This window comes from Muntiacus reevesi, chromosome 3, assembly GCF_963930625.1.
Source record: "Muntiacus reevesi chromosome 3, mMunRee1.1, whole genome shotgun sequence".
Classification (NCBI taxonomy): Eukaryota; Metazoa; Chordata; class Mammalia; order Artiodactyla; family Cervidae; genus Muntiacus; species Muntiacus reevesi.
Window position 1 is genome coordinate 181,947,612 of NC_089251.1, and position 25,871 is coordinate 181,973,482.

Here is a 25,871-nt window from a genome sequence, read left to right on the forward strand (position 1 = left end):
AAGATCAATCCTGCTCCAAAGTGGAGGTTCAGGAAAAAACAAAAGGGAAGGAGCGTAAAAAAAAAAAAAGCCCATACTCTGCAGAGAGATCATGTATGGGAATGACCTGGTAGACCAGTTGTATATCCCTAGGACTGTTTCTAGATAAAGCCCAAAGATATAATTCTACATGTCCTTTTGTCAATGGGACCCCCTAATGACCAAGAAATTCTCCACACTGAGGTGGAGTAGGAAGCTTCATTTTACCAAGGTAGTTAGCTGGTCAAAATGTGTGGAGGAGGCAGTAGCATATTTGCATATCAATTCATCTGCAAACCTGAGCCTTGCTTGCCCACCAGAGCAACAGAGTTGATGTCAGGGGGCTCCTGCCTCAGTCCCAGACAAAGGGCCACAGACTGTTACCTCAAGGCTTCCCCACCACCCTTAAGGCAAGCATGTAGAGAATTCAGCCCTTGCGATATACATCACTGTCTTTGGAGCCTAGCATAGTAACTAGTGCCATATCTAACAGTTGTCATATTTAGAAAAATACTGTTGGGACCTTTTGGTGTTGCATTGCTGAACTCTGGCACCTCCACCTTTTGTAGCCACTTTCATGCAGTGCAAAATGCAGGAGACTCCACCAATTTATGACTTTCGTATAAAACCATAAGTGACGCCAATGCATTTAGTCCCCCTCTTTTTAACTCTTAAAACCTAGAGAACACATGTTTATATCAATATTACTTTTTTATACATGTTTTTCAGCACCAATAATAACTCAATTTGATATGTGCACTTTATTTTTCCTCAGCACCTCGACAAAATATTTAAACACAGAGAACTGCAGCAGAAGCTAGTGGATGCAAAACTTGAGCAGGCACAAGAAATGATGAAGGAAGCAGAGGAGCGACACAAACGTGAAAAGGAATATGTATTTATCATATGCATCTATGTGCTTGTCTGGTCTGCCTTGGGGTCAGAGAACCCCTGAGAATGTTTTTGGTAACGGTCATAGAGCACTAGACCGATGGAGGAGGAGCCTAAGCTTCCCTGGAGAATGACCCTGGCCAGCCCAGGAGGAAACACTGTACCTATCACTGTAACATTGTATCATGCATCCATTCACCAAACCTTTGGCAAGCATCTTTCGTGAGCTATGCACCATTCCAGGTGCGGGCGTGCAGTGGTGAACAAGAGGGAGAAGTCCACACCCCAGCATGGAGACTAGAGTCTAACTCGGAAGAGAAAGGCAATAAATAAGCAAGCAAAGAAAGAAGGATAATTTCAGATAATAAGTGCTACTAGGGAAGTGAGGAGGAACCTCAAAGGGGCAGAAGGAGGAGGCCTCCTTTAGACTAGGTGACTTGGTGGGCCTCCTAGAGTGAAGGATGCTTGAGCTGCTCCCTTCCTGATGACCAGGGAATCAGAGAGAAGGGCCCCAGCAGCAGTGTCTATAGCAGAGACAAAGGTTCTAATGCTGGAACCAGCTTGGCGTACTCCAGAAATAGGAGGTCAGGGTAGCAAGAGTAGGTGCCCCAGTGGGAGAAATTTTCAAAATGAAACTGTAGAGGTAAGCAAGGGGCAAACTGTATTGCTTTGTAAGCTTGAAATATAGTTTGAATTTTATTCTAAATATAATGGGAAAGTACTGGGTAGTTTTAGCAAAGGAAGTGACAGGATCTGCTTTGCATCTGTAAAAGGTGACTTTGGCTCATAGGTGGAAAGTGAACTAGAGAGGGGCAAGAGAGCTAGGCAGCAATCTGGGCAAGATCTGATGATGGCTTTGACTGGGGAGGTGGCAGTAGAGAAGGAGAGCTGGACATGGATAAAAGTTAAGTTTTTAACATAAAACCAACAGGCCATGCTTGTTGATGGTGACAGTGAAGAAACACAAGAATCAAGGATGACTCCTGAGTTTTGGTTTAAGAAATCAAGTGATATCTTTAACTGATATCTTATTAACCCTAAACACTCCAAAACAGATGAGAGAATTGAGGCCCATAAAAGGATATGTGACTTGCGTAAGGTCACACACTGCTAAGTGACCAGGTTATGCTGGCCACATCTCCAGTACATCTGTCCCCAAATCCCAAGGTCTGTGACAGTACATCACACTCAGAGGTGTGTTTCAGAGGCATGAGTTAATGCACATGTCTGCTGCTGGGGAAAGACAACAGACCAGTCATTCAGATTTGGCCATTTAACAACTGATCACAAGCTTTGCATTTACCTAAAACCAGACTGCAATCACTACAGTTTGTCAGATAATAATTTTTTTAAAACTTTGGTTTTCAAACATGACAATAAAAGAGTGAATTTTGGAAAACATAACCTGGTGGACACTGCATAATTTCAATCAGATGTCCATGTGCTCTTAAAGATTAATTTATTAAATCCACTCACAACCTAGCTCTCAAAGGAAGAAATAAAGCATTTATTAATTATTTATATGTAATTAACCTCAGGTAAACTATGCTTCCTATAGAATATCACTACCTTCAGATTTAATATATGAGGCACAACAGAGGAACAACCAGGCAAAGATTCTTGTGAGAGAGATTAGGGGCCAGACATGGAGTAACTCAATCTTAGCAAGAAACTAAAATGATACCCTCTTTTCCTCCAGTGATTTAGCAGAACAGCAGATATAAGTGAAAGAAAGGTTCAGTTCAGTTCAGTTCAGTTCAGTCTCTCAGTCGTGTCTGACTCTTTGCAACCCCATGAACTGCAGCAAGTGAGGTCTCCCTGTCCATCACCTACTCCCGGAGTTTACCCAAACTCACGTCCATTGAGTCAGTGATGCCATCCAACCATCTCATCCTCTGTCGTCCCCTTCTCCTTCTGCCCTCAATCTTTCCCGGCATCAGGGTCTTTTCAAATGAGTCAGCTCTTCACATAAGGTGGCCAAAGTATTAGAGTTTCAGCTTCAACATCAGTCCTTCCAATGAACACCCAGGACTGATCTCCCTTAGGATGGGCTGGTTGGATCTCCTTGCAGTCCAAGGGACTCTCAAGAGTCTTCTCCAACACCACAGTTCAAAAGCATCAATTCTTCGGCACTCAGCTTTCTGTACAGTCCAACTCTCACATGCATACATGACCACTGGAAAAACCATAGCCTTGACTAGATGGACCTTTGTTGGTAAAGTAATGTCTCTGCTTTTTAAGATGCTGTCTAGGCTGGTCATAACTTTCCTTCCAAGGAATAAGTATCTTTTAATTTCATGGCTGCAATCACCATCTGCAGTGATTTTGGAACCCAAAAAAATTAAGTCTAACACTGTTTCCCCATCTATTTGCCATGAAGTGAGGGGACTGGATGCCATGATCTTAGTTCTCTAAATGTTGAGTTTTAAGCCAACATTTTCACTCTCCTCTTTCACTTTCATCAAGAGGCTCATTAGTTCTTATTCACTTTCAGTTAAAGATATCATAAGGGTGGTGTCATCTGTATATCTGAGGCTATTGATATTTCTCCCAGGAATCTTGATTCCAGCTTGCGCTTCTTCCAGCCCAGCGTTTCTCATGATGTACTCTGCATATAAGTTAAAAAAGCAGGGTGACAATATACAGCCTTGATGTACTCCTTTCACAATTTATGGAACCAGTCTGTTGTTCCATGTCCAGTTCTAACTGTTGCTTCCTGACCTGCATACAGGTTTCTCAAGACGCAGGCCAGGTGGTCTGGTAGTCCCATCACTTTTGGAATTTTCCAGTTTATTGTGATCCACACAGTCAAAGGCTTTGGTATAGTCAATAAAGCAGAAATAGATGTTTTTCTGAAACTCTCTTGCTTTTTCAACGATCTAGAGGATGTTGGCAATTTGATCTCTGGTTCCTCTGCCTTTTCTAAAACCAGCTTGAACATCTGGAAGTTCACGATTCACATACTGTTGAAGGCTGGCTTGGAAAATTTTGAGCATTACTTTACTAGCATGTGAGATGAGTGCAATTGTGCAGTAGTTTTTGCATTCTTTGGCATTGCCTTTCTTTGGGATTGGAATGAAAACCGACCTTTTCCAGTCCTGTGGCCACTACTCAGTTTTCCACATTTGCTGACATATTGAGTGCAGCACTTTCACAGCATCATCTTTTAGGATCTGAAATAACTCAACTGGAATTCCATCACCTCCACTAGCTTTGTTCATAGTAATGCTTCCCAAGGCCCACTTGACTTCATATTCCAGGATGTCTGGCTCTAGGTGAATGATCACACCATTGTGATTATCTGGGTCATGAAGATCTTTTTGTACAGTTCTTCTATGCATTCTTGCCACCTCTTCTCAATATATTCTGCTTCTGTTAAAAAATAAAGGTAGTCCCCTCACTTCTTCAAAGCTGGTCATCTTCCTGGGTTCCACTCTGACATTTTGAAAGTGCTAAAATAACACATCAGAGCTGGGGTATGGGGTTTTTCATCCCAAGAACAGGCAGTCTTCTTCCTCCCTCTTCATCATAACTCATCATATCAGGGCCCCTGAGGGGGGGCAGCCCACCATATCAGCAGCCCACTATGTACGTTGCTGCCACACAGCTCAGATGACCAGAGGGGTTGCCGCAGGGCTTCTGCACTGCAGCTGCCTCAGCCGTCTCTTACAGTGCACTTCTAGACTAACTAACCTTCACTGCTCACTAAGAGGCATGGAGAAACAGATATAACCCCCTTTTATAAATGGAGAGGTCAAGACTAACTTGGATAAGGAAAAGATGCTTCCAAGTTTTTAAAAATACCGATTTTACTATTTTTGGTTCTAATAACAAAAATGAACATTTTTTTTAAAATATGGATTAACAAAAAGGAAAAAATTTCTACCAGCCTATCTTGAAATAAAATAGGAACTTCTTAACTGACAGCCACCTGACTGACTGACTGATGATGGTGATCCATGACATTCACCATTCTCTGTAAGCATACTGACAGATGCTCACAGCATGTTGGATCCTGGGGCGAGTTAGTCACTCTGCAGTATCTAAACATGGTTGCCCAAGCTAAGTAACTCCAAGAGTCAGATCTTTGCTCCCAACTATTTTCCCAGTTATCCTTGGTTTTGCATTATGTAAATCAACAGAATAATATATAAACTCATGAAATAAGTGTCAAAAAGTTGTTTCTACAAAAACTATGCTTTAATGCTTCGAAAGCCTAGATGTAGGCAAATAGAAAAAATAAATAAATAAATGATTGCCAAGTTGGATGCAAGCAGATATAAAAGACTGGAAGAAAGTTGTAAAACTCCAAGAGGATTATCCAATCAAGCTGCTTTACAAATTAAATATCTTAGGTCTTCAGGTTCTAGCACTATTGATTTTTAAAAAAACTATAAGTCTTATATGGCATATTATGGATATAATTTTTGTAAAAAACAAAAACCCTCTGAATTCCAACTAGAAGATCCATATCCAAAACAAAATTGTAGCCCTACATCAAAACTGATACTTGAATATACATCTTAAGTTAACATAACATGTCTTACACATGTGTGTGTCATTTTATTGCCAAAACAACTTTTTCAATTTTACCCATGAGTTCCGTTCTGATTGTGTTTGACATGGTTGTATTTGAAGGTCTGCCTTACAGAAGAGGCATGAGCCTTCTTTTGTAAACTTTATACAGAATTTGGACCAACAGGTCAAATTTCTAACCTAGTGTTTCTCAAAATAAAATCCATGGACTACCAATATCCAAACCATCTTGGGTATTTGCTCCCTGTGCAGATTCTAATCACACCCTACACTTCCTATCATATTCTCTGAGAAGGATCTGCATTTTAACATGCCCCTGAGGAGCTTCTGATGAATACAATGATGGGGAATAGTGGTCTAATATAAAGGAACAGTTAGGTTTAATACAAAGGAACCCTTGCTCACAATGCCCCAGGTAGGGATAATCTGAAACTGTTCAAGCAGAGGCTGAATGATAGCTGGGCAGAATTGCTACAGAGGAGTCCAGAATTTGGTGGGAGGTTGAATTTTGTGTGATTCATGCTCGAGTTGGAGACTTTCTTTCCTCTTTTTTTTTCCCATTAGAATCACTAATTTTTAGCTGAGAATAAGACCTTTAAAACTAGTTGTTTTGTTAGTTTTCTGAGATTCTTTATAAAGTTCCCCAAAAATTACTTAAGAAGATTATTTAGCAAGCAATTAAGTTTACACACAAGTTATAATAAACGGTAATTTAAAAGACAATTTGACAGTCTTTCCATGCGTTCTGTCTCCTTACAGCTGCTGAACCAGGCAGCAGAGTGGAAACTTCAAGCTAAAGTGCTAAAGGAACAAGAGACGGTCCTGCAGGCTCAGGTGAAGTAGGGGTACAGCAATGCATGCGGGGTGTCTTCCTTGTTGTGAACCGAAGGTAGTCTACACAAGGCCTTCTACGTGGGAGGGGAAATGGGGACAGGAGTTAGAAAGGGAGAATAACTTCATATTTACTATTTTTAAGTAAAAATAAAGGCCCAGTGTTATCATGTATCTAAGAAAAATAAATGCTCTGCACCAACAACTTCTGGTCAAAAGGTCTGCTGACATACAAATGAGGGTCAACCAGAATAGGCTGGTGGCCGGGTCCTCTCTCCCTCCTCCCCCACTAACCTCTCAAGGTAAGGCATGATGGAACCTGTGCAAATGCACCATCTATGATTCCCAATACTGAAAATGTCCCTACTTGTTTGATATTATTTACAATAAAAGGAAATTAGAAAAATAGAGTCAGCACCCACATTTTCATGCTGGCCTTGCCAGTGCTGAATGATCAGAAATGGTGGACAAGTCATAAACCATTTTTATTTGGTTTCATGTAGTTATGAGTGTATTTTTATTAGACTATGGGAAATCATATTGCAGGCTCAAAAATAAAGCTTCATGCAACAGCTGGCTCTGGAGGAAAGCCAGACTTCTCCCATCTTTCTGGGGCCCTTGCGGCTCTGCTCATCCTGCCATAAGCTGGGCCACAGAGTCCTAGTTCCCCAGCTGGGAGAAATGCCCACGTGCTAAAGGGACTGTAAAATCACACAGTGAAAATTCACGAAAAGCGAGAAAATCAGAAGCCTTCCAAAACTGGGCAGCATTAAGATTTGAATAACTCACTTTTAAATGTTTATGTGCTGACTACTGAATACTTGTCCATTGTAAATATTAAAAAATTATTCATTGTATGAACAAGTTCAATGAATATTTATTTTTTAAAAGAAAATTTAAAAAACAAGAAGCAAAATCACAAATTACATCACTGCATAGACAAAAACAAAGATAACATTTTGATTTCTAACCTTCCTAAGAACACTTTTCCAAAGTGTTTACCAAACACAATGATGATTTGTTTCCCCACTAATATACCAAAACAGTTTTTAAATATTAATTACATAGAAGTTTGAACAATATATTTTTTCACTATTAATACATTCAAAGGACTCAGAATTAAAAGACTAAACTATAAAGTTACACACCCAAGATCATCCTTTAGGCAGTCATGGAACACATCATTTCATGGTGTGGGCTGGGTGGCAGGCAGCGACAGTTCCCGAGCCAGAAGTAGGCAGGGGGAAGGAGGTGTGACCTGACTGTCATGGGGCAGGGGTTGGGGAGGGGAGAATACAGAGCATCAAGTTAGGGCTTCTGGCTCTATCTCTGTCCCATTCACAGCACAAAGCCTTGAGATATACAACAGACAGTACTTGAAGATATTCAGTGTTCACAACATCTGTTAAAAGCAATCTCTACTCTTCTATACTAAATGAAGAATACGTTAATACCTTTAGACTCTGGGCTAGAGAGTGGTGCATTCAGCTGGTATCAGAAAACAGGCCTTTAATGACCTGAAAGGTATGATTTAATTTCCCACCTATACTCCCTCAAGTTTGGAAAAGAAGAAACCAGGGTCTAGACTTGCCAGTGTTCCTTGTTCAATCCTCAAAACTGGGCTGAGTCCAGGGACCAGATGGCTCTTCTGCTGAGAAGCTGTCTGATTCTGTACAATTCACCTAAACTTCCCTGGACCTAAACTTCCAGGTCTGTAAAACAAGGATGCTGCAATGTATCCAAGATCCCAAGCTGGAGTCCTTTGACCTCTTGGAGGCCCATTATTTTTCAGTATTTCCAAAACATAACAGCATATGAGGCAGCAGCTGCTATCTAAAATGTAGTTGTTTTTGACATTATAACAGCTTCACTCAGCAGCATGGATGGTAGCTATTCGTATAGTTGATTCAGTTTATAAAAGGAAAATGAGTTTATGTAATACATGAAGTTTGTTTTCAAGTTGTGCATGCAAAGCACTTAATTCAGTGCCTGCCCCATAATAAGCATACTTAATTCAACTAATATTTACTGAGCATTTAAGTGCTTGGTATAGCTCTACATGTTAGAGATATACTACTCAATAAAAGAACCAAAAATGCCTAATTAAACTCACAATCTAGTGATAACAATAATATTAATTAGAATGCTAATGACTGATCAGTGTATGAGTTAATACTTGTGGTATCTCATGGGTAAGGACACACATAGTGATAGATGAGACAAAGAAGTTCTTTAGTTGCCAAAAAGCTTCAGAACCACTGGAAAAGATGATCTCAGGACCCTGTTCAGCTCTAGCTCATGAACACAGAGAATTTCCAGGGCTGTAGAAGCGTGGTACTAAACAGAGTTAACCCTGCCTCCTCCATCACTCTGCTTTCCATGATGGTTGGCTCTTTCTGCAAGGACCCTCTTGTCTATCTCTTTTGCCTTCAAGGCATTTTCAAAACTTTAATAATTACTTAAACATCAAGAAGAATATGGAGGCCCCACATCCCTACATGTAATAATGATTAAACAAGCTTCTATTGAAAAGTATCAGCACTATATTTTTTAAAAGTTTAAACCTTGAAAAACAAAGTCTGTTGTTGTTCAGTCACTAAGTCATGTCCAATTCTTTGCCACCTCATGAACCGCAGCACCCCAAGCTTCCCTGTCATTCACTATCTTCTGGAGATTGCTCAAACTCATGTCCATTGAGTCAGTGATGCCATACAACCATCCCATCCTCTGTCACCCGCTTCTCCTCTTGTCCTCAATCTTTCCCAGCATCAGGGTCTTTTCCAGTGAGTTGGCTCTTCACATCAGGTGGCCAAAGTACTAGAGCTTCAGCTTCAGCATCAGTCATTCCAATGAATATTCAGGATTGATTTCCTTTAGGATTGACTGGATTGGTCTCCTTGCTGTCCAAGGAACTCTGAAGAGTCTGCTCCAGAATCACAGTTCCAAAGCATCAATTCTTCAGCACTCTTCTATGGGCTTCCCAGGTGGCACAGTGGTAAAGAATTACCTGCCAGTGCAGAAGATGCAAGAGACACGGGTTCCATCCTTGGGTCAGGAAGAACCCCTGCAAGAGGAAATGGCAACCCATTCCAGTATTCTTGCCTGGAAAATTCCATGGACAGAGGAGCCTGGTGGGCTACAGTCTATGGGGTCACAAAGAATTGGACACGACTGAGCTCACACACCTGCATGCATGCATGCACCCTTCTTTATGGTTCAACTCTCACATCCATACATGACTATTGGAAAAACAATAGCTTTGACTAGATGGGCCTTTGTCAGCAAAGTGATGTCTCTGCTTTTTAATATGATGTCTAGGTTGGTCATAGCTTTTCTTCCAAGGTGCAAGCATCCTTTAATTTCATGCCTGGAGTCACCATCTGCAGTGATTTTGGAGCCAAGAAAATAAAATCTACCACTGATTCCACTGGATGCCATGATCTTAGTTTTTGGAATGTTGAGTTTTAAGCCAGCTTAAACAATGTCTATCACAGATGATTTTGCAAAGCACTCAAACACTTCCTTTGGTGTGACAATTAAAAAGAGTGGGTTGATAGGAGGGAGACATCGTAGTCCCCATTTCTATGGTCTGAGCAAAGAAAATATAAAGGACAGATTGTGTTTCCCTAGCTTGAAGTCACTTTTCAGCCCTAAAACAATAGCTTGCCAGTATGGGGCATGATTCTCACTTAAAGAAGAGACATCTGGCTTTCAATTATACAAACCAAGGCAATAGAGTAAATGTCAGAGATGATCAATAGAATACAACTGTGGCTACAAATAGAGTGTTCATTGGATCAATAAGGCTGAAGATGGTGGTAGATGTGGAAAGTCAGCAATATCAACAAAACACAGCATTGCAGACACAAAATACTACCCAAGGGGAAAGATCAGTGAGTCAACTCTTAAAGACAAGTAGTCACAGTCTTTAATCTCAGAAGACCTCACTGTATCTATTTAAGATGACAGGAGATTTCTCTGAAACTATAATAATAATTGAAATTAGTTCCCAAGCCAAATCACCTAAGTTGGCTAAACAATTCCTAGAAAACTTTCTGTTTCATATATGCTATGAATGTTTGTAACTAAAATTTCAGTCAGTTCAGTTGCTCAGTCATGTCTGACTCTTTGTGACTGCAGCACACCGGGCTTCCCTGTCCATCACTAACTCCCGGAGTTTACCCAAACTCATGTCCATCGCGTCGGTGATGCCATCCAACCATCTCATCTTCTGTTGTCCCCTTCTCCTCCCGCCTTCAATCTTTCTAAGCATCAGGGTCTTTTCCACTGAGTCATTGGTATTAAATGGCCAAAGTATTGGAGGTTCAGCTTCAGCATCTGTCCTTCCAACAAATATTCAGGACTGATTTCCTTCAGGATTGACTGGTTTGATTTCTGTGCTGTCCAAGGGACTCTCAAGAGTCTTCTCCGACACCACAGTTCAAAAGCATCAATTCTTCTGTGCTCAGCTTTCTTTATAGTCCAATGCTCACATCCATACATGACTACTGGAAAAACCATAGCCTTGACTAGACAGACCTTTATTGGTAAAGTAATGTCACTGCTTCTTAATATGCTGTCTAGGTTTGTCATAGCTTTTCTTCCAAGAAGCAAATGTCTTTTAATTTCATGGCTGCACTTACCATCATGTGCAGTGATTTTGGAGCCCCAAAAAATAAAGCCTCTCACTGCTTGCATTGCTTCCCCATCTATGTGCCATGAAGGGACAGGACTGGATGCCATGATCTTAGTTTTCTGAATGTTGAGTTTTAAGTCAATATTTTCACTCTCCTCTTTCACATTCATTAAGAGGCTTTTAGTTCTTCACTTTCTGCCATAAGGATGTCATCTACATATCTGAGGTTACTGATATTTCTCCCGGCAATCCTGATTCCAGCTTGTGGTTCATCCAGCCCAACATTTCACATGAGTACTCTGCATAGAAGTTAGATAAGCAGGGTGACAATATACAGGACTCTGCATAGAAGTTAAGTAATCAGGGTGACAATACACAGCCTTGATGTACTCCTTGCCCGATCTGGAACCAGTCTGTTGTTCCATGTCCAGTTCTAACTGTTGCTTCTTGACTTGCATACAGATTTCTCAAGAGGCAAATCAGGTGGTCTGGGATTCCCATCTCCTTAAGAATTTTCCACAGTTTTTTGTGATCCACACAGTCAAAGGCTTTGGCAATTTCTGAAAAGCAGAAATAGATGTTTTTCTGGAACTCTCTTGCTTTTTCGATGATCCAACAGATGTTGGCAATTTGATCTCTGGTTCCTCTGCCTTTTCTAAAACCAGCTTGAACATCTGGAAGTTCACGGTTCACATATTGCTGAAGCCTGGCTTGGAGAATTTTGAGCATTACTTTGCTAGTGTGTGAGATGAGTGCAATTGTGGAAGTAGTCTGAACATTCTTTGGCATTGCCCTTCTTTGGAATTGGAATGAAAACTGACCTTTTCCAATCCTATGGCCACTGCTCAGTTTTCCACATTTGCTGACATTGAGTGCAGCACTTTCACAGCATCATCTTTTAGGATCTGAAATAACTCAACTGGAATTCCATCACCTCCACTAGCTTTGTTCATAGTGATGCTTCCCAAGGCCCACTTGACTTCATATTCCAGGATGTCTGGCTCTAGGTGAATGATCACTCCATTGTGATTATCTCGGTCATTAAGATCTCTTTTGTATATCTCTTCTGTGTATCCTTGCCACCTCTTCTTAATATCTTCTGCTTCTTTTAGGTCCATACCATTTCTGTCCTTTATTGAGCCCATCTTTACATGGAAGTGTTCCCTTGGTGCCTCTAAATTTCTTGAAGAGATCTCTAGTCTTTCCCATTCTATTGTTTTCCTCTATTTCTTTGCATTGATCACTGAGGAAGGCTTTCTTATCTCTCCTTACTATTCTTTCAAACTCTGCATTCAGATGGGTATATCTTTCCTTTTCTCCTTTACCTTTTGTTTCTCCTCTCTTCTCAGCTATTTGTAAGGCCTTCTCAGACATCCATTTTGTCTTTTTGCATTTCTTTGGTCTTGATTACTGCCTCCTGTACAATGTCACCAACCTCTGTCCATAGTGCTTCAGGCACTCTATCTATCTAATTTAATCCCTTGAATCTATTTCTTACTTCCACTGTATAATCCTAAGGGATTTGATTTAGGTCATACCTGAGTGGTCTAGAGGTTTTCCATACTTTCTTCAATTTAAGTCTGAATTTGGCAATAAGTAGTTCATGATGTGAGCCACAGTCAGCTCCCTGTCTTATTTTTGCTGACTGTATAGAGCTTCTCCATCTTTGGCTGCAAAGAATATAATTAATCTGATTTCGGTGTTGACCATCTGATGATGTCCATGTGTACAGTCTCCTCTTGTGCTGTTGGAATTAAAATTTGTGCTCAGTTAAAAGAATGTGTGTGCCACCCAGCCCATTTAAAAGTGAAATACTGGGGCATGAGTTGTTGTTACTAACCCTAGGGAAGTTTGTTTCTATTTCTGCCTCTGGTAAGAATCCTGAGGATGACCTCTGGATGTTCCTTCCATGTTTTTCTGACATACCAAAGTGAAAGAGGGAATATGACATATCAGACATGCATCATGTCAGCATAATAGTGAGAGGGAAAATATGACCAAACAAATATCCATAAAGGAAACAGTAAGTGCACATTTTTAGTTAGTATATAAGTAAAGAGTGTCAGAGTTGGTTACCTGAGAAAAGTATAGTTCACACAGATTTTGCCACGTATGACAAAAAGGTCAAACAGGAAGAAAAGCAGAATATTTTAAAAATATCACTAGAAGGAAAGGAAAAAATGGAGAGCTATAGTTTAATGGGTTACATAGTTTCAGTTTTGCATGATGAAAAATTCTGGAAATCCATTTGCACAACAATGTGAATATACTTAACAATATTGAACTGTACACTTAAAATGGTTAAGACAGTGAATGTTATGTGTATTTTACCCAATTTAAAAGATAAGAAAATTGAGGGTCACTAGAAAAAGGCCAAAGTGGTGATGAAGTGAGACACTAAGCCCTTGAACTTTGGTGTATCTGTCTTCTCCATGACACAAGAAAACAGAGGAGGAAAACAAAATCCGCCCAGTTTATACATCAAAAGAACACTCAGCCCAAAGAAGGAAAAGAGAGCTGGCCGGGGAGGGTGTGTTTGCTCCCACTGATCTTGTCAAGGTTGCATGCATGCATGGATGCTCAGTTGCTTGTCATGTCCAACTCTTTGCGACCCCATGGACTGTACCCCACCACGCTCCTCTGTCCATGGAATTCTCCAGGCAAGAATACTGGAGTGGATTGCCATTCCCTTCTCCAGGGGATCTTCCTGACCCAGGGATCTCACCTATGTCTCCCGCGTCTCCTGCATTGCAGGCGGATTCTTTACTGCTGAGCCACCATGGAAGCCCCCATCAAGGTTGGGCAGGTGAAATGGATCACACACATGGCCCCGACTTCCCCTCTTGTCTGCAGCCTGCAGCTATAGTACTGCAAGATAGGGTTTGGGAGGATCAGCTCAGGGGACCATATCTATGCACCCACTGTAATTCTAATGGAATTACTGAAAAGTTGGGAAAAGAAAGAGGAGAAAGTAAGGAAAAGAAGTTAACATGAGACTTGGTGCAAAATGTAAATGAATGGATTTTGTGATATGTGAAGATCAGCTGGGGTCGTTGTTCCCATAGGCAGGCAGTCCCACAGGGGCTTATCCTCAAACTGAGGGACTTGACCTATTCATGCACCCTGAAATCAATTCAGTGAATCCTAGCCACTTGTCTGTGGAAAAAATGAAACAGATTTATTAAATTAAACAGAATATGTCAAGAGTGCATTGCACATAATGAGTTAGTTGGTTTTGACCCTTGAACAACACACATTTGAGCTGTGAAGATCTAATCATGCATAGATTTTTTTTTTTCCCCAATAGCAAATACTATAGTACTATAGTATCTGACACTGGTTGAATCTATGGATAGGGAACTGAGGCGACCAGGAACTGGGAATACAGATGGCTGACTATATATTATACACAGGTTTTGCACTTCATGGAGGGTCAGTGCCCCTAACCCCTGCTTTGTTCAAGGGTTAACTGTGTTGTCCTGTGAACTATGTGTCTAAAAGCTTTCGTGGCCGTGAATTCCCTGATGACACTGTAACCAGCCTTTTTCAGTCTGTGTGGCAAGGAATCATGAGAAAACTTTTAAGCCACTAGAGTTACCCCAAATTTATCACCTATTCACATTGTTAATGACTGATTTCAAAATGCTGATGAGCTGTTGTTTTTTCTTTGGATAATCTGTTTCTTATGAAAGGATTTATGTTATTTTACTGTTCTTGTGTACTGCAATAAAGTGAAAGTTGCTCAACTCTTTGCAACCCCATGGACTATACAAGTCCATGGACTTCTCCAGGCCAGAATACTGGAGTGGGTTGCCTTTTCCCTTCTCCAGGGGATCTTCCCAACCCAGGGATCGAACCCAGGTCTCCCGCATTGCAGGCAGATTCTTTACCAGCTAAGCCACAAGGGAAGCCCATGTACTGCAGTAAAACCTCTGCTATTCTGAATCATGTGAGAATGAGCAGTTCTAGATGAGCTAATTTTCTTGGTTCTAGAAGGTGCTTGATTCCCACACAATCCCTCTGAAGTCCCACTCCCAAGACTGGAAACTCTCCAACCTATTGGCTGTGACTATCACTCTTCTGTGCTTTTGAAAAGACAGTCCTACAGGTCCTACCAGTCAACCGAGGCTATTCCCGACATTCAAGAGTACCAAAGTCTCATTTGAATATGGAAGAGTTCCATGTCAGTAAACTAGAATCAACCATATTAAATCTCCACTCACTCAAAACATGCTATCCTAAAATTATTTTCAAAAGTAAAATTTTATTATTATATCACTGTCAATAACAATCAAGTATTTATACAATCTCCTTCCCAATCTTGCCCTACTCCTACCCCAAATACAAGCCTTGAAATGTGGAAGTACAGAGGCTCTTCTCAATACCTGCATGCTAACCCATAAGATATTTTTTGGTGCAAATTAGAAAAAGGCACTTCTTCCTCGTTATTTCCATTAAAATTGGTATCGTCGTCATCTTTGTTCAGCTGCTAAGTTGTGTCTGACTCTGCAATTCCATGAACTGCAGCATGCCAGACTTCCCTGTCCTTCACTGTCTCCAGGAGTTTGCTCAAATTCACGTCCATTGACTCGGTGATGCAATCTAACCATGCCATTCTCTGCCACCTTCTTCTCTTTTTACCTTTAATCTTCCCCAGTACCAGGGTCTTTTCCAATGAGCTGGTTCTTTGCATTGGGTGGCCAAACTATTGGAACTTCAGCTTCAGCATCAGTCCTTCCAATGAACTGGTATAATTTCTATTAAAAATTGGTATAATAAACTCATTTCCTTGAAAAGGAATATTTAACTGCTATTGGCTAGAACACTGTATTCAAAAACACACAAAACCACAATGTCAAAAAGGGAAATGACAAGTGCTTATAATGGCACAACCACACAATGGCAGTATCCCTAGTCAATATCTGGTCCATACTTGTCTGCATTCTCAGTTCCCTTAAGTTCAAGGCTCACCTTCTCTACCAAAATGTGACTTACATGATCACCTGCCACATTCATCTCATTCTCTGATCAGTACTTAACTAATTTGGTACTTTGTGTTCACTGCTCTGTAATCAAGTTGTCTTTGGGATTATCTTCCTATCAGGAGTACAGGTCCTTCAAAAACAGGAGATACAGGTTAAATGCTTTTGTACATAACAGTCCTTGCTATGTTCAGTTAGAGCTCAATAAATGTTTGTTGATAAAAGCTATGATACAATGAAATGGTGATGATATATTTTATTATGTCATTTTTCTTTAAAGAAGTACTTCAGTCATACTCACTGACCTAGGCTGATCTCAAAGTAAAAAGAACTGAACATATCACTAACATTGTATTGAGAATTCTCTTAAATCATTTTCCTTTTCAAATAACAAACAATGACAGGTTGTTCTGTTTTGGAAGCATTCCTAAAACAGGAAAGCAGGCCTAAAACAGATCTACTCTTTCCCCTGTTTACAGCTTACTCTCTACTCTGGAAGGTTTGAAGAGTTTCAGAGCACACTGACAAAAAGCAATGAGGTGTTCGCCACTTTCAAACAAGAAATGGATAAAGTGAGTATTGCTTGTCTCCCATGAAATACTGACATTTTCTATTTTGACAGGCAATTATCCTTTGGGTTCATGTTTCTCTTGCTAAGATGTTTCAGTGCATTTCATGAAGTAATGAAACATTTATACATGCAAATGAGATCTGGGCTGTATTTTATTGGTTAAATATCTGGTGGATTAATTTTAGGAAGAATCCAAAAACATCAGGATACATTTTCACCCTGAGGAAGAATATTTTCTTTTTCTAGTCCATGAAGAGGTTTAAAAAGAAAAGAGCTAGCAATATAATATTATGTTGTTTATGTTGAAATAAAAACATCAAATCTTCTAATGATTAAAAAAACAACTTTCATACAAATATGCAAGAGCAGAATGTTAGAGTAGAAAATACCATTTCATAGAATCCTTCTCAGAAGAGAATATATGTAATATGATATAACTGAGACAATCTTTAATGAGAAGTCTGAATTCAAATTCTGGGCATGCTCTTACTCATCAAGTAGCAGTAAACAATTCACTTAACTTCTCCCTTATTAAAATGTTATTTTTCTTGCCTATGTCACAAGATTGTGAAGTTCAAATAAGTAAATGTATTTTTAAGGATTTTAAACTTTTTAAAAGTCTTTTACAAATTGTATCGTTTGTTGTTATTTTAGTTTCTAAGTCATGTCAGACTCTTTTGCAACCCCATGAACTGCAGCCCACCAGGCTTCTCTATCCACATTTTCCAGGCAAGAATACTGTTGTGGGTAGTCACTTCCTCCTCCAGGGGACCTTCTTGACCTAAGGATCAAACCCATGTCTCCTGCATTGGTAGGCAAATTCTTTAGCATTGAGCCACCAGGGAAGTCCACTTTTACAAATATAAGTTGCTAATTTTATTATTGGACATAATGTTTAAATTTTATTTAATTCATTGTTTTCCCAAAACAAAATCAGCATCAGAACTGTTTTTCCGAACAGGATTTAGCATTAACCTCTTTTAAGTGTAGAAAACATTCTTTAAAAAAAAAAGTTCACAAACATATGATAAATTTCAACATTTACAAGAAAACTTAATAGGTCAACATTTCTTAAAAGTTACAACTTTTCCACTCCAGAATGAATTCATCCATTTAAAAAATATTTTTTTAATTACAGAGTTTTAATTTGGAACAAATATTAGAGTAGAAAAATGTTATTTATTTCAAAATTAAATAGTTTTAAGATTTGGTTAAATATTAGAGCAAGAATTTTTATCTGAAGCTCATTTATAGACTTTTAGTAGAATTAGAAAAAAAATTGATACGCATACTGCATTTCTTTAGGTGTGGTCCCATCAGTTCAGGTCCGTCGCTCAGTCATGTATGACTCTTTGCCACTTCATGGAATGCATCACACCAGGCTTCCCTGTCCATCAGCAACTCTCAGAGCTTGCTCAAACTCACGTCCATCGAGTCAGTGATGCCATCCAACCATCTCATCCTCTGTTGTACTCCTGCCTTCAATCTTTCCTGCCATCAGGGTCTTTGCCAATGAGTCAGTTCTTTGCATCATGTGGCCAAAGTATTGGAGCTTCAGCTTCAACATTAGTCCTTTCAATGAATATTCAGGACTGATTTCCTTCAGGATTCACTGGTTTGATCTCCTTGCAGTCCAAGGGACTCTCAAGAGTCTTCTCTAGCACCACAGTTCAAAAGCATCAATTCTTTGGCACTTAGTTTTCTTTATGGTCTAACTCTCACATCCATACATGACTATTGGAAATAATCATAGCTTTGACTAGACAGACCTTTGTTGGCAAAGTAATGTCTCTGCTTTTTAATATGCTGTCTAGGTTGGTCATAGCTTTTCTTCCAAGGAGCAAGCGTCTTAATTTCATGGCTGCACTCACCATCTGTAGTGATTTTGGAGCCCAAGAAAACAGTCTCTCACTGTTTCCACTGTTTACTCAACTATTTATCATGAAGTGATAGGACCAGATGCATTGATCTTTGTTTTTTGAATGTTGAGTTTTAAGCCAGCTTTTTCACTCTCCGGTTTCACTTTCATCAAGAGGCTCTTCAGTTCCTCTTCACTTTCTGCCATAAGGGTGGTGTCATCTGCATATTTGAGGTTATTGATATTTCTCCCAGAAATCTTGATTCCAGCTTGTGCTTCATCCAGCCTGGCCATTTCACATGATGTACTCTGCACAGACGTTAAATAAACAAGGTGACAATATACGGCCTTGATGTACTCCTTTCCCAATTTGGAACCAGTCTGTTGTTCCATGTCCAGTTCAAACTGTTGCTTCTTGACCTTCATACAGATGTCTCAGGAGGCAGGTAAGGTGGTCTGGTATGCCCATCTCTTTAAGAAAGTTCCACAGCTGTTCTGATCCACACAGTCAAAGGCTTTAGCATAGTCAATGAAGCAAAAATAATATTCTTCTGGAATTCCCTTGCTTCCTCTATGATCCAACAGACGTTGGCAATTTAATCTCTGGTTCCTCTGCCTTTTCTAAATCCAGCTTGAACATCTGGAAGTACTCCGTTCATGTACTATTGAAATCTGACTTTTGAGAATTACTTTGCTAGTGTGTGAGATGAGTGCAATTGTGAGACAGTTTGAACATTCTTTGGCATTTCCTTTCTTTGGAATTGGAATGAAAACTGACCTTTTCCAGTCCTGTGGCCACTGCTCAGTTTTCCAAATTTGCTGGCATAGAGTGCAGCACTTTAACATCTTTTAGAATTTGAAATAGCTCAACTGGAATTCCATCACCTCCACTAGCTTTGTTCATAGTGATGCTTCCTAAAGTCCACTTGACTTCACACTCCATGATGTCTGGCTCTAGGTGAGTGATCACACCATCATGGCTATCTGAGTCATTAAGATCTCTTTTGTATAGTTCTTATGTGTATTCTTGCCACCTCTTCTTCATATCTTCTGCTTCTTTTAGGTCCATACCAATTCTGTCCTTTATTGTGCCCATCTTTACATGAACTGTTTCCTTAGTGTCTCTAATTTTCTTGAGGAGATCTCTAGTCTTTCCCATTCTATTGTTATCCTCTATTTCTTTGCATTGATCACTGAGGAAGGTTTTATCTCTCCTTACTATTCTTTCAAACTCTGCATTCAGAGGGGTGTATCTTTCCTTTTCTCCTTTGCCTTTAGTTTCTCCTCTCTTCTCAGCTATTTGTAAGGCCTTGTCAGACAACCAATTTGTCTTTTTGCATTTCTTCTTCTTGGGGATGGTTTTGATCACCGCCTTCCGTACAATGTTACCAACATCCATCCATAGTTCTTCGGGCACTCTTATCTATCAGATCTAATCCCTTGAATCTATTTATCACTTCCACTTGCCACAGATTTCATTAAATTCCTAAAGGGGCTGATGACACTTAAAAAGTTAATAAACTATTAACTCACTTAAGAAATGATGAAAATAAAAAAGCACTGGAGGCTCACGTAGCTTTTCTACAGAGCCCAGAAGCCAACAGCCTGGGCCTCCAAGCAGACCCAATCTTAGGCATTTTGGCACAAAGCAACCAGTGCCCATGTGCAGTTAATCCAGGGTAATTGTACCTGAATACAAGTCCTGTCCTTCACATCATCCAAGCAGAGAGGAGATCCTATAACCAAGAATGCAGAGTAGTTTCAGATTTGCAAAAGCTAGGCTGTATTTTATTCATTTCTGTATGCCCTACACCCAGCCCCTGCCTAGCCACCAGCAGGCACTCTGTACATGCTGCATTAAATGGAAATGACTCCAGGACTACTCCTCCGAAAACTCACCTGACTCATTACTCCATCTCTCTGAACCTTAGTTTCCCCATTTATAAAGTAGAGGTGAAATTAGAATCTTCCTTGGGGGACTGTCTCAAGGATGAAATGAAATGAATAACGCATGTAATCACATTCTGTGAATCCTACTGCACTCTACAAATATAAAGGCTGAGAAAACTGAAAGTTGCCTCTATGTGACTACTTCTCAGATGTGCCCAGATATTACCAACATTTTAATAGCAAAAAAGCTGGGCCAACTTTCTCATTAACAGTCTTGCATTCAATACAGTAAATAATCTAAATTTCAAGCTTATTCTTGGAACTCAATAAAGTTCTTTTTACTTTTAAACAAAAGAAAACACAATGACAAAAAAGGAAGAACCTAAGTAGCTTTCCTTCTCCTGAACTGGCTCTGGGGCAAATAAGTTTGTTCACCACTGACCTAGATGATTCAGAAATAAATCATGACTCTTTCCACTCAATCTTTTATTCCTTGACATTGGATTTTTGCTTCCTTCAGCACCAAGTAATGAAAGGACTTTTTCTTGATGTCCCATATGGAACTGATAGTTTCTCTGATATATTAACTGTTCAGAATTAACATTAAAACACTATAAAATTTCTGTAGACCACGAAGAAAATGAAGAAGCTGGAAAAGGATACAGCCACATGGAAAGCTCGGTTTGAGAACTGTAACAAAGCTCTGTTGGACATGATCGAAGAGGTGAGGAAGTTTTTCCCTTTGCTCATCTTCCCTCATCTAGTCAATACATTTATACTCAGAAAATAATTATGCCCTAATAGCACAAATGAATACCTTTGAAGAGCTGAATTTTTTCTAGGGTGTGGTATATGATACTCTAATAAAAAATAATCTGAGCAAAAGTAATTTAGAGTTGGCTCCAGACTCATAAAGAGCATTGTGACCCTAAGTCACATGCCTACTTGTTGATTCCGAAGCTGTGCCCAAGACAGCACCACACCTGCTGGACTGTGAATTCCTCAAAGGCATGATGAGTGTTTTACCTGTCCTTCAATTTCCCCAGTGCCGGACACATAACAGGTGCAGAATAAATTTATTAGCTGATTCAAGCATACTGAGAGAAAACACCAGCCCGAGCACCCAGGGTATGTGCTAACTTACAGACAGATGTGCATGTACATTGTTTAATTCCTCTAACAAGCACTTAAATCCTGATATTATATCAGGCTCTGGAGGTTTTGTGACCATAAAAGCAAAGATACATGACCCTTAACGTGAGAGAGAGGCTTACAGGTGAAGGTCTCTCCATGTAAACAAATGAGGGGAAAAAAAGTCTTAAAAGTTACAGAGTAGCACAAAGCGGAAGGGTGGGGGAGGGTGGGGGAGTGGAGAAGTAAGATAATTCCATGCACAAACACACCAACATTTCTAGAGAAAAGGAGAACTGAATAGTTTGAGCAGCATCATGAAAGAGCATGGTTACTTTCTCTGGATATAATTACTGTTTTAACATTTCATCCCAAAATGCAACCAATTCCAAAGAGATGTGCTTATTATTCACAAACAGAAATCAAACAGATGCTGGATTAGCATATAGCAGTTTATCTATAGGACAGACAATGCATTGCTGACCGCAAATCCCAGTCCATCTCAGTCATTTTGCCGCAAGCCTCTGCTTATTCCTTCTAAGTCTTAGAAGCAGAAAATGCATCTATTTTAAGATTTTTAGAAGCCCTAGACTGAAGCAGAGAGAAGCTTTGCTATCTTTCTTTCCTTTAAAAAAAAAAAAAAAGTGGATTAAAATTCTACCAAGGTCTCCAACATAATGCAAAAATAGAAGTGATGTCCCTGACCAAGTATCTGTTCAGCCACCACCCTGTGGTCAGAGCCTAACAGACAAATTCCTGGATTAATGATTTTGCTTGTCTCCAGAGAGCATTTTACTTTACTCCAGTAAAACCTGGCAGTTTCACTTTTCACACCGTTTTGTTTGTGTGTGTTTAAATCACAGAAAGCATTGAGAGCTAAAGAATATGAGTGCTTCGTGATGAAAATTGGAAGGTTAGAGAACCTCTGTCGAGCTTTACAAGAAGAGAGAAACGAACTCTATAAAAAAATTAGAGAAGCAAAAATGCCTGAAAAGGATGACCAAGGTCAGCACACCTCTGATGAGGAGCCAAACACCTCTGTGAATGAAGAGGCTGACACGGAGGAAGCCAACAGCGTTCACAAAGCTGTGCAAAATCTCGCGGCGGCCTTCATGATAATGCATTGTCCAGAGTCAACCCTCGACGTGTCCAAAGAAATCCACCCAGAAGTCGCCAGTCCCCCAGGGGGCTGCGACACGGCCCTCAGGGGGCTGGAACAAGCTCCTCTGAGTCCCGCATGCCATTTAGATATCCCCCCGCCTCCCCCAAATCCTGAGGACAAGACTGAGGACAACGGAGTCAGTGAGAGAGAACCTACCCTCAGAGGAGAGACAGGAGCTGAGGCCCAAGGCGATGGTCTCCCTGGTGCAGCACCGGCTGATCAGCAGAACCGGAAGCCAGAGGCAGCAGCTTCCAGTCAGGCCCCGAAGGCCCCAGCCAAGCCCTCCCTACCGGTGGTGAAGGCCAATGAGCAGCCCTGGAAGCCAGAGGCAGCAGCTTCCAGTCAGGCCCAGGAGCCCGCAGCCGAGGCCTCGCTGCCGGCGATGGAAGTGAACGGGCAGCCCCGGAAGCCTGAGGCAGCGACTTCCGGTCAAGCCCTGGCGCCCCCAGCTGAGACCTCATGTGTGATGGAGGCCGAATGTTCCGCCCCACCACCTGCAGCGGGAGCGCACCTGCCAGCTAGGGAGTCTGGATGTGAGCCCATGAGACAGCCCCCACCAGCAGCAGAGGGGCTGCCAGGAGGGGCCTCAGGTGGACCCCCACAGCCCAAAGTGGCCGACACCAATCTGGAAGGAGTAGACTAAGCCTCCTCAGCCTATGGAGGCTGTTCTTCCTGACTTTCCATCGTCGCGGTAACGGATTATCTCCTGAAGGAGGCATTAAGGGCTAGGGAGGTCTAATGGAAGAGGCTTAATTAGAATCAATACATTTTTAAATGTTATGTAAAGTATCTTCAGCCTTTGCTATTTGTTCTCAATTTATAATTGATTTGGAGCTTTTCTGTTTAACATTGGTTGATAGTATAATTTTCCCAAATGACAACAAAACATACAGCGTAGCAAATCTATATTAATTTGCCATTAAGATGGTACTTAATTCCATTTCTTAATCAACAGTAAGATTTGGTGTTTAAAGACTTCCACTACATAAATACTGAAAATGTAATGCTTTATTTCCATAGAGTTTAGTAAGTTCCACAGTAAGTTAAATGGATGATCAGTTTCCATTTAGACATTATATACATATAATAATATATGCATATGTGTGTATGCTTATCATGTATATGTGTGAATATATACATATGTCTATGCACATATATGCATGCATATTTTATATACATGTATGCAAGCATATATTGCATACACATTTCTCTTACCTCTTTTTGGCTTTCTCTCATGCAAAATATTTAGATGCTTATCAAAAAATTTTTATCTCTTACTTGCACTTGGGACTACAGTAGATTAATGTTCTGTGAATCAGAAATAGGTTCAGAACACAAATATTAGGCCACATAATATTGGGTAAAAATAAGTAACCCAATGATAGGTCAATAAATTCAGCCAATGGATTAAGTGACAGAACAGCAGTTGAGTTAGACTGCAAGGCTATAGAGAGTGCATGAACATAAAGATAGCCAAAAGCAGCCCTAAAAGGGGGGAACAATCACAGCAGTGGACTGCTCACCTCTTCCAGCTGCTTCTCCTACACAACTCAGTCCATTGCTTTGCAACCCACTCATGTGGCAAGGCAGCTTCCTACAAGGAAAGAGTTGCAAGTGGGAAAGGGAACTAGGGGGTGGAGGCATTGAGGACACTCAGACGGAGAGGCTGTGCTCTGATCCCCCATCTCTGAACTAATGGTCTCAAGAAACCATATTCACCTGGCCCTGCCAACTCTTCAGTTGCCTCGTTGTTGTCTACCACTCTCTCCAGAGGGTTCCCCACTACCTCCTGCTGTCACTTTCGTGGTCTAAATTCTCAAAGCTACTGCTCCTTCTTTCCAATCCTCTCCTTTGCAACAGAAAAGCCCTCATCTCAATTATGGCTTAGTAAAAGCTATTATTCTTCTGAAACAGAAATCTACACAGGGTCTCAATATGAGTGATGAGGTATACAAGCTAACACATTTTCTGCTTTAATGAATACTGTACAGCCAGAAGTACAAAGCAAAGGAAAAGTGTATTCCTACTCAAAATGACTTGAAAAATAGGTGAAGATTCAGGAGATGCAAAAGCTAAAAACACCTAGGGTTGTCTACATGAGTATTACATTATCATTGCATAATAAGAACCTCTAATAATACTGACAGCATGAATTACTGTATCTATAGTAAAGAGAGACTGCAACAGAGAAATAGGAAAAGAAGAGAGGGAGGTAGGAAAAAGGAAGAGAGAAGGGAGGAAGAGGAAAAAACATCTAACCCAATCCTACCTCGAAAGTAGAAAAATGGATAGAAGAAAGATTCTCTACTAATCATCCAAGAAATCACTCTTCAGTGTTGCACATGGCTGTCTGCTAAGGTACACAGAGCACTTGTAGGTGGCAGCCGTATGCTATAAGCATTGAAAACTGCATAAAATTTGTTTGATGTAGACAGTGAGAGTCGTAACAAAATGCTAGTTGGGAAAAAAATCAGGAAAAAAGCATATCGCTATTTGAGAACCCATGTATTTTTAAAGGCTTAAGACATTATAACCACAGGGTATCCAGCCAAATTCAACATTAACTGAAAATCTTAGAGATTTAAATCTTCATTTAATTCAGAGCCAAATATACATTAGAACAATCCAGGAGGGTCTTCTTCCTCTTTATTTTCAGCAACTGAACTTCCAAGAATGGATAAGATTATATAATCATAGTAAAGTCTCAGTCTGAATGTTTACTAAGAGGAACAGGCAGGAGAGGAGCCAAAATCTAGTAAATCAAATATTCTAATACCCAAAGTTCTTTTTTTTTTAATCCAGAAGCTTTCATGGCAACACATTACTCACAACAGTGTATATCTTGGGCAAAATTTCAGATATAATAATGTGCCTAAAATTTGCAAGGTTTAATATAGGCTTTGAAAGAATTATTTTAATATTTAAAGAATGTTTTATTATAGTCCTTTGGCCTTATTAATTATAACAATAACTCATAAGACCCGAAAGAATAAGGAATTTCTCTTCTTTATCAAGGTCATGTAACTGATTCTAGAGGTAATAAGTCTGCTTTCCAGAAACACTGGAGTTATTGGTATTTTCTAAATTAAATAACTATAATTTATGTATTTATTAAAAAGGTACCTCTCTTCCCACATGCTCCAGTAGTGGTTTTCTTTTTAAATTTTTATTTATATTTATTTTTACCTTTTTTACTCCTGTGTTTCAATATTACCTAACACAGATTGTGGTTATATTCTCTTGGTTGAGTTTTTAGTCTATGAATAGGATGTACATGGAGTGAACAATTTGGAAATCTTGGTTTGTGTGTGTGTGAGAGAGAGAGAGAGAGAGGAAAGAGGGAGGGAGGGAGGGAGCCTGAGAGA

The 25,871-nt window shown here is 40.1% G+C and overlaps 1 protein-coding gene across 3 annotated transcripts in view; it reads left to right on the forward strand.

Moving 5' to 3' along the window:
• TXLNB (taxilin beta) overlaps nt 1-25,642 on the forward strand; it is a 55,307-nt gene extending 29,665 nt beyond the window's left edge. For all 3 annotated transcript variants that reach the window (XM_065931255.1, XM_065931257.1, XM_065931256.1), the window contains 5 exons: nt 794-913; nt 6,205-6,279; nt 16,374-16,466; nt 20,842-20,937; nt 22,208-25,642. In XM_065931255.1, coding sequence (XP_065787327.1) covers nt 794-913; nt 6,205-6,279; nt 16,374-16,466; nt 20,842-20,937; nt 22,208-23,149 — 1,326 coding nt within the window. In that variant the 3' untranslated portion in view covers nt 23,150-25,642. The remainder of the gene's footprint in view (nt 1-793; nt 914-6,204; nt 6,280-16,373; nt 16,467-20,841; nt 20,938-22,207) is intronic.
• The last annotated feature ends 229 nt before the right edge of the window (nt 25,643-25,871 follow it).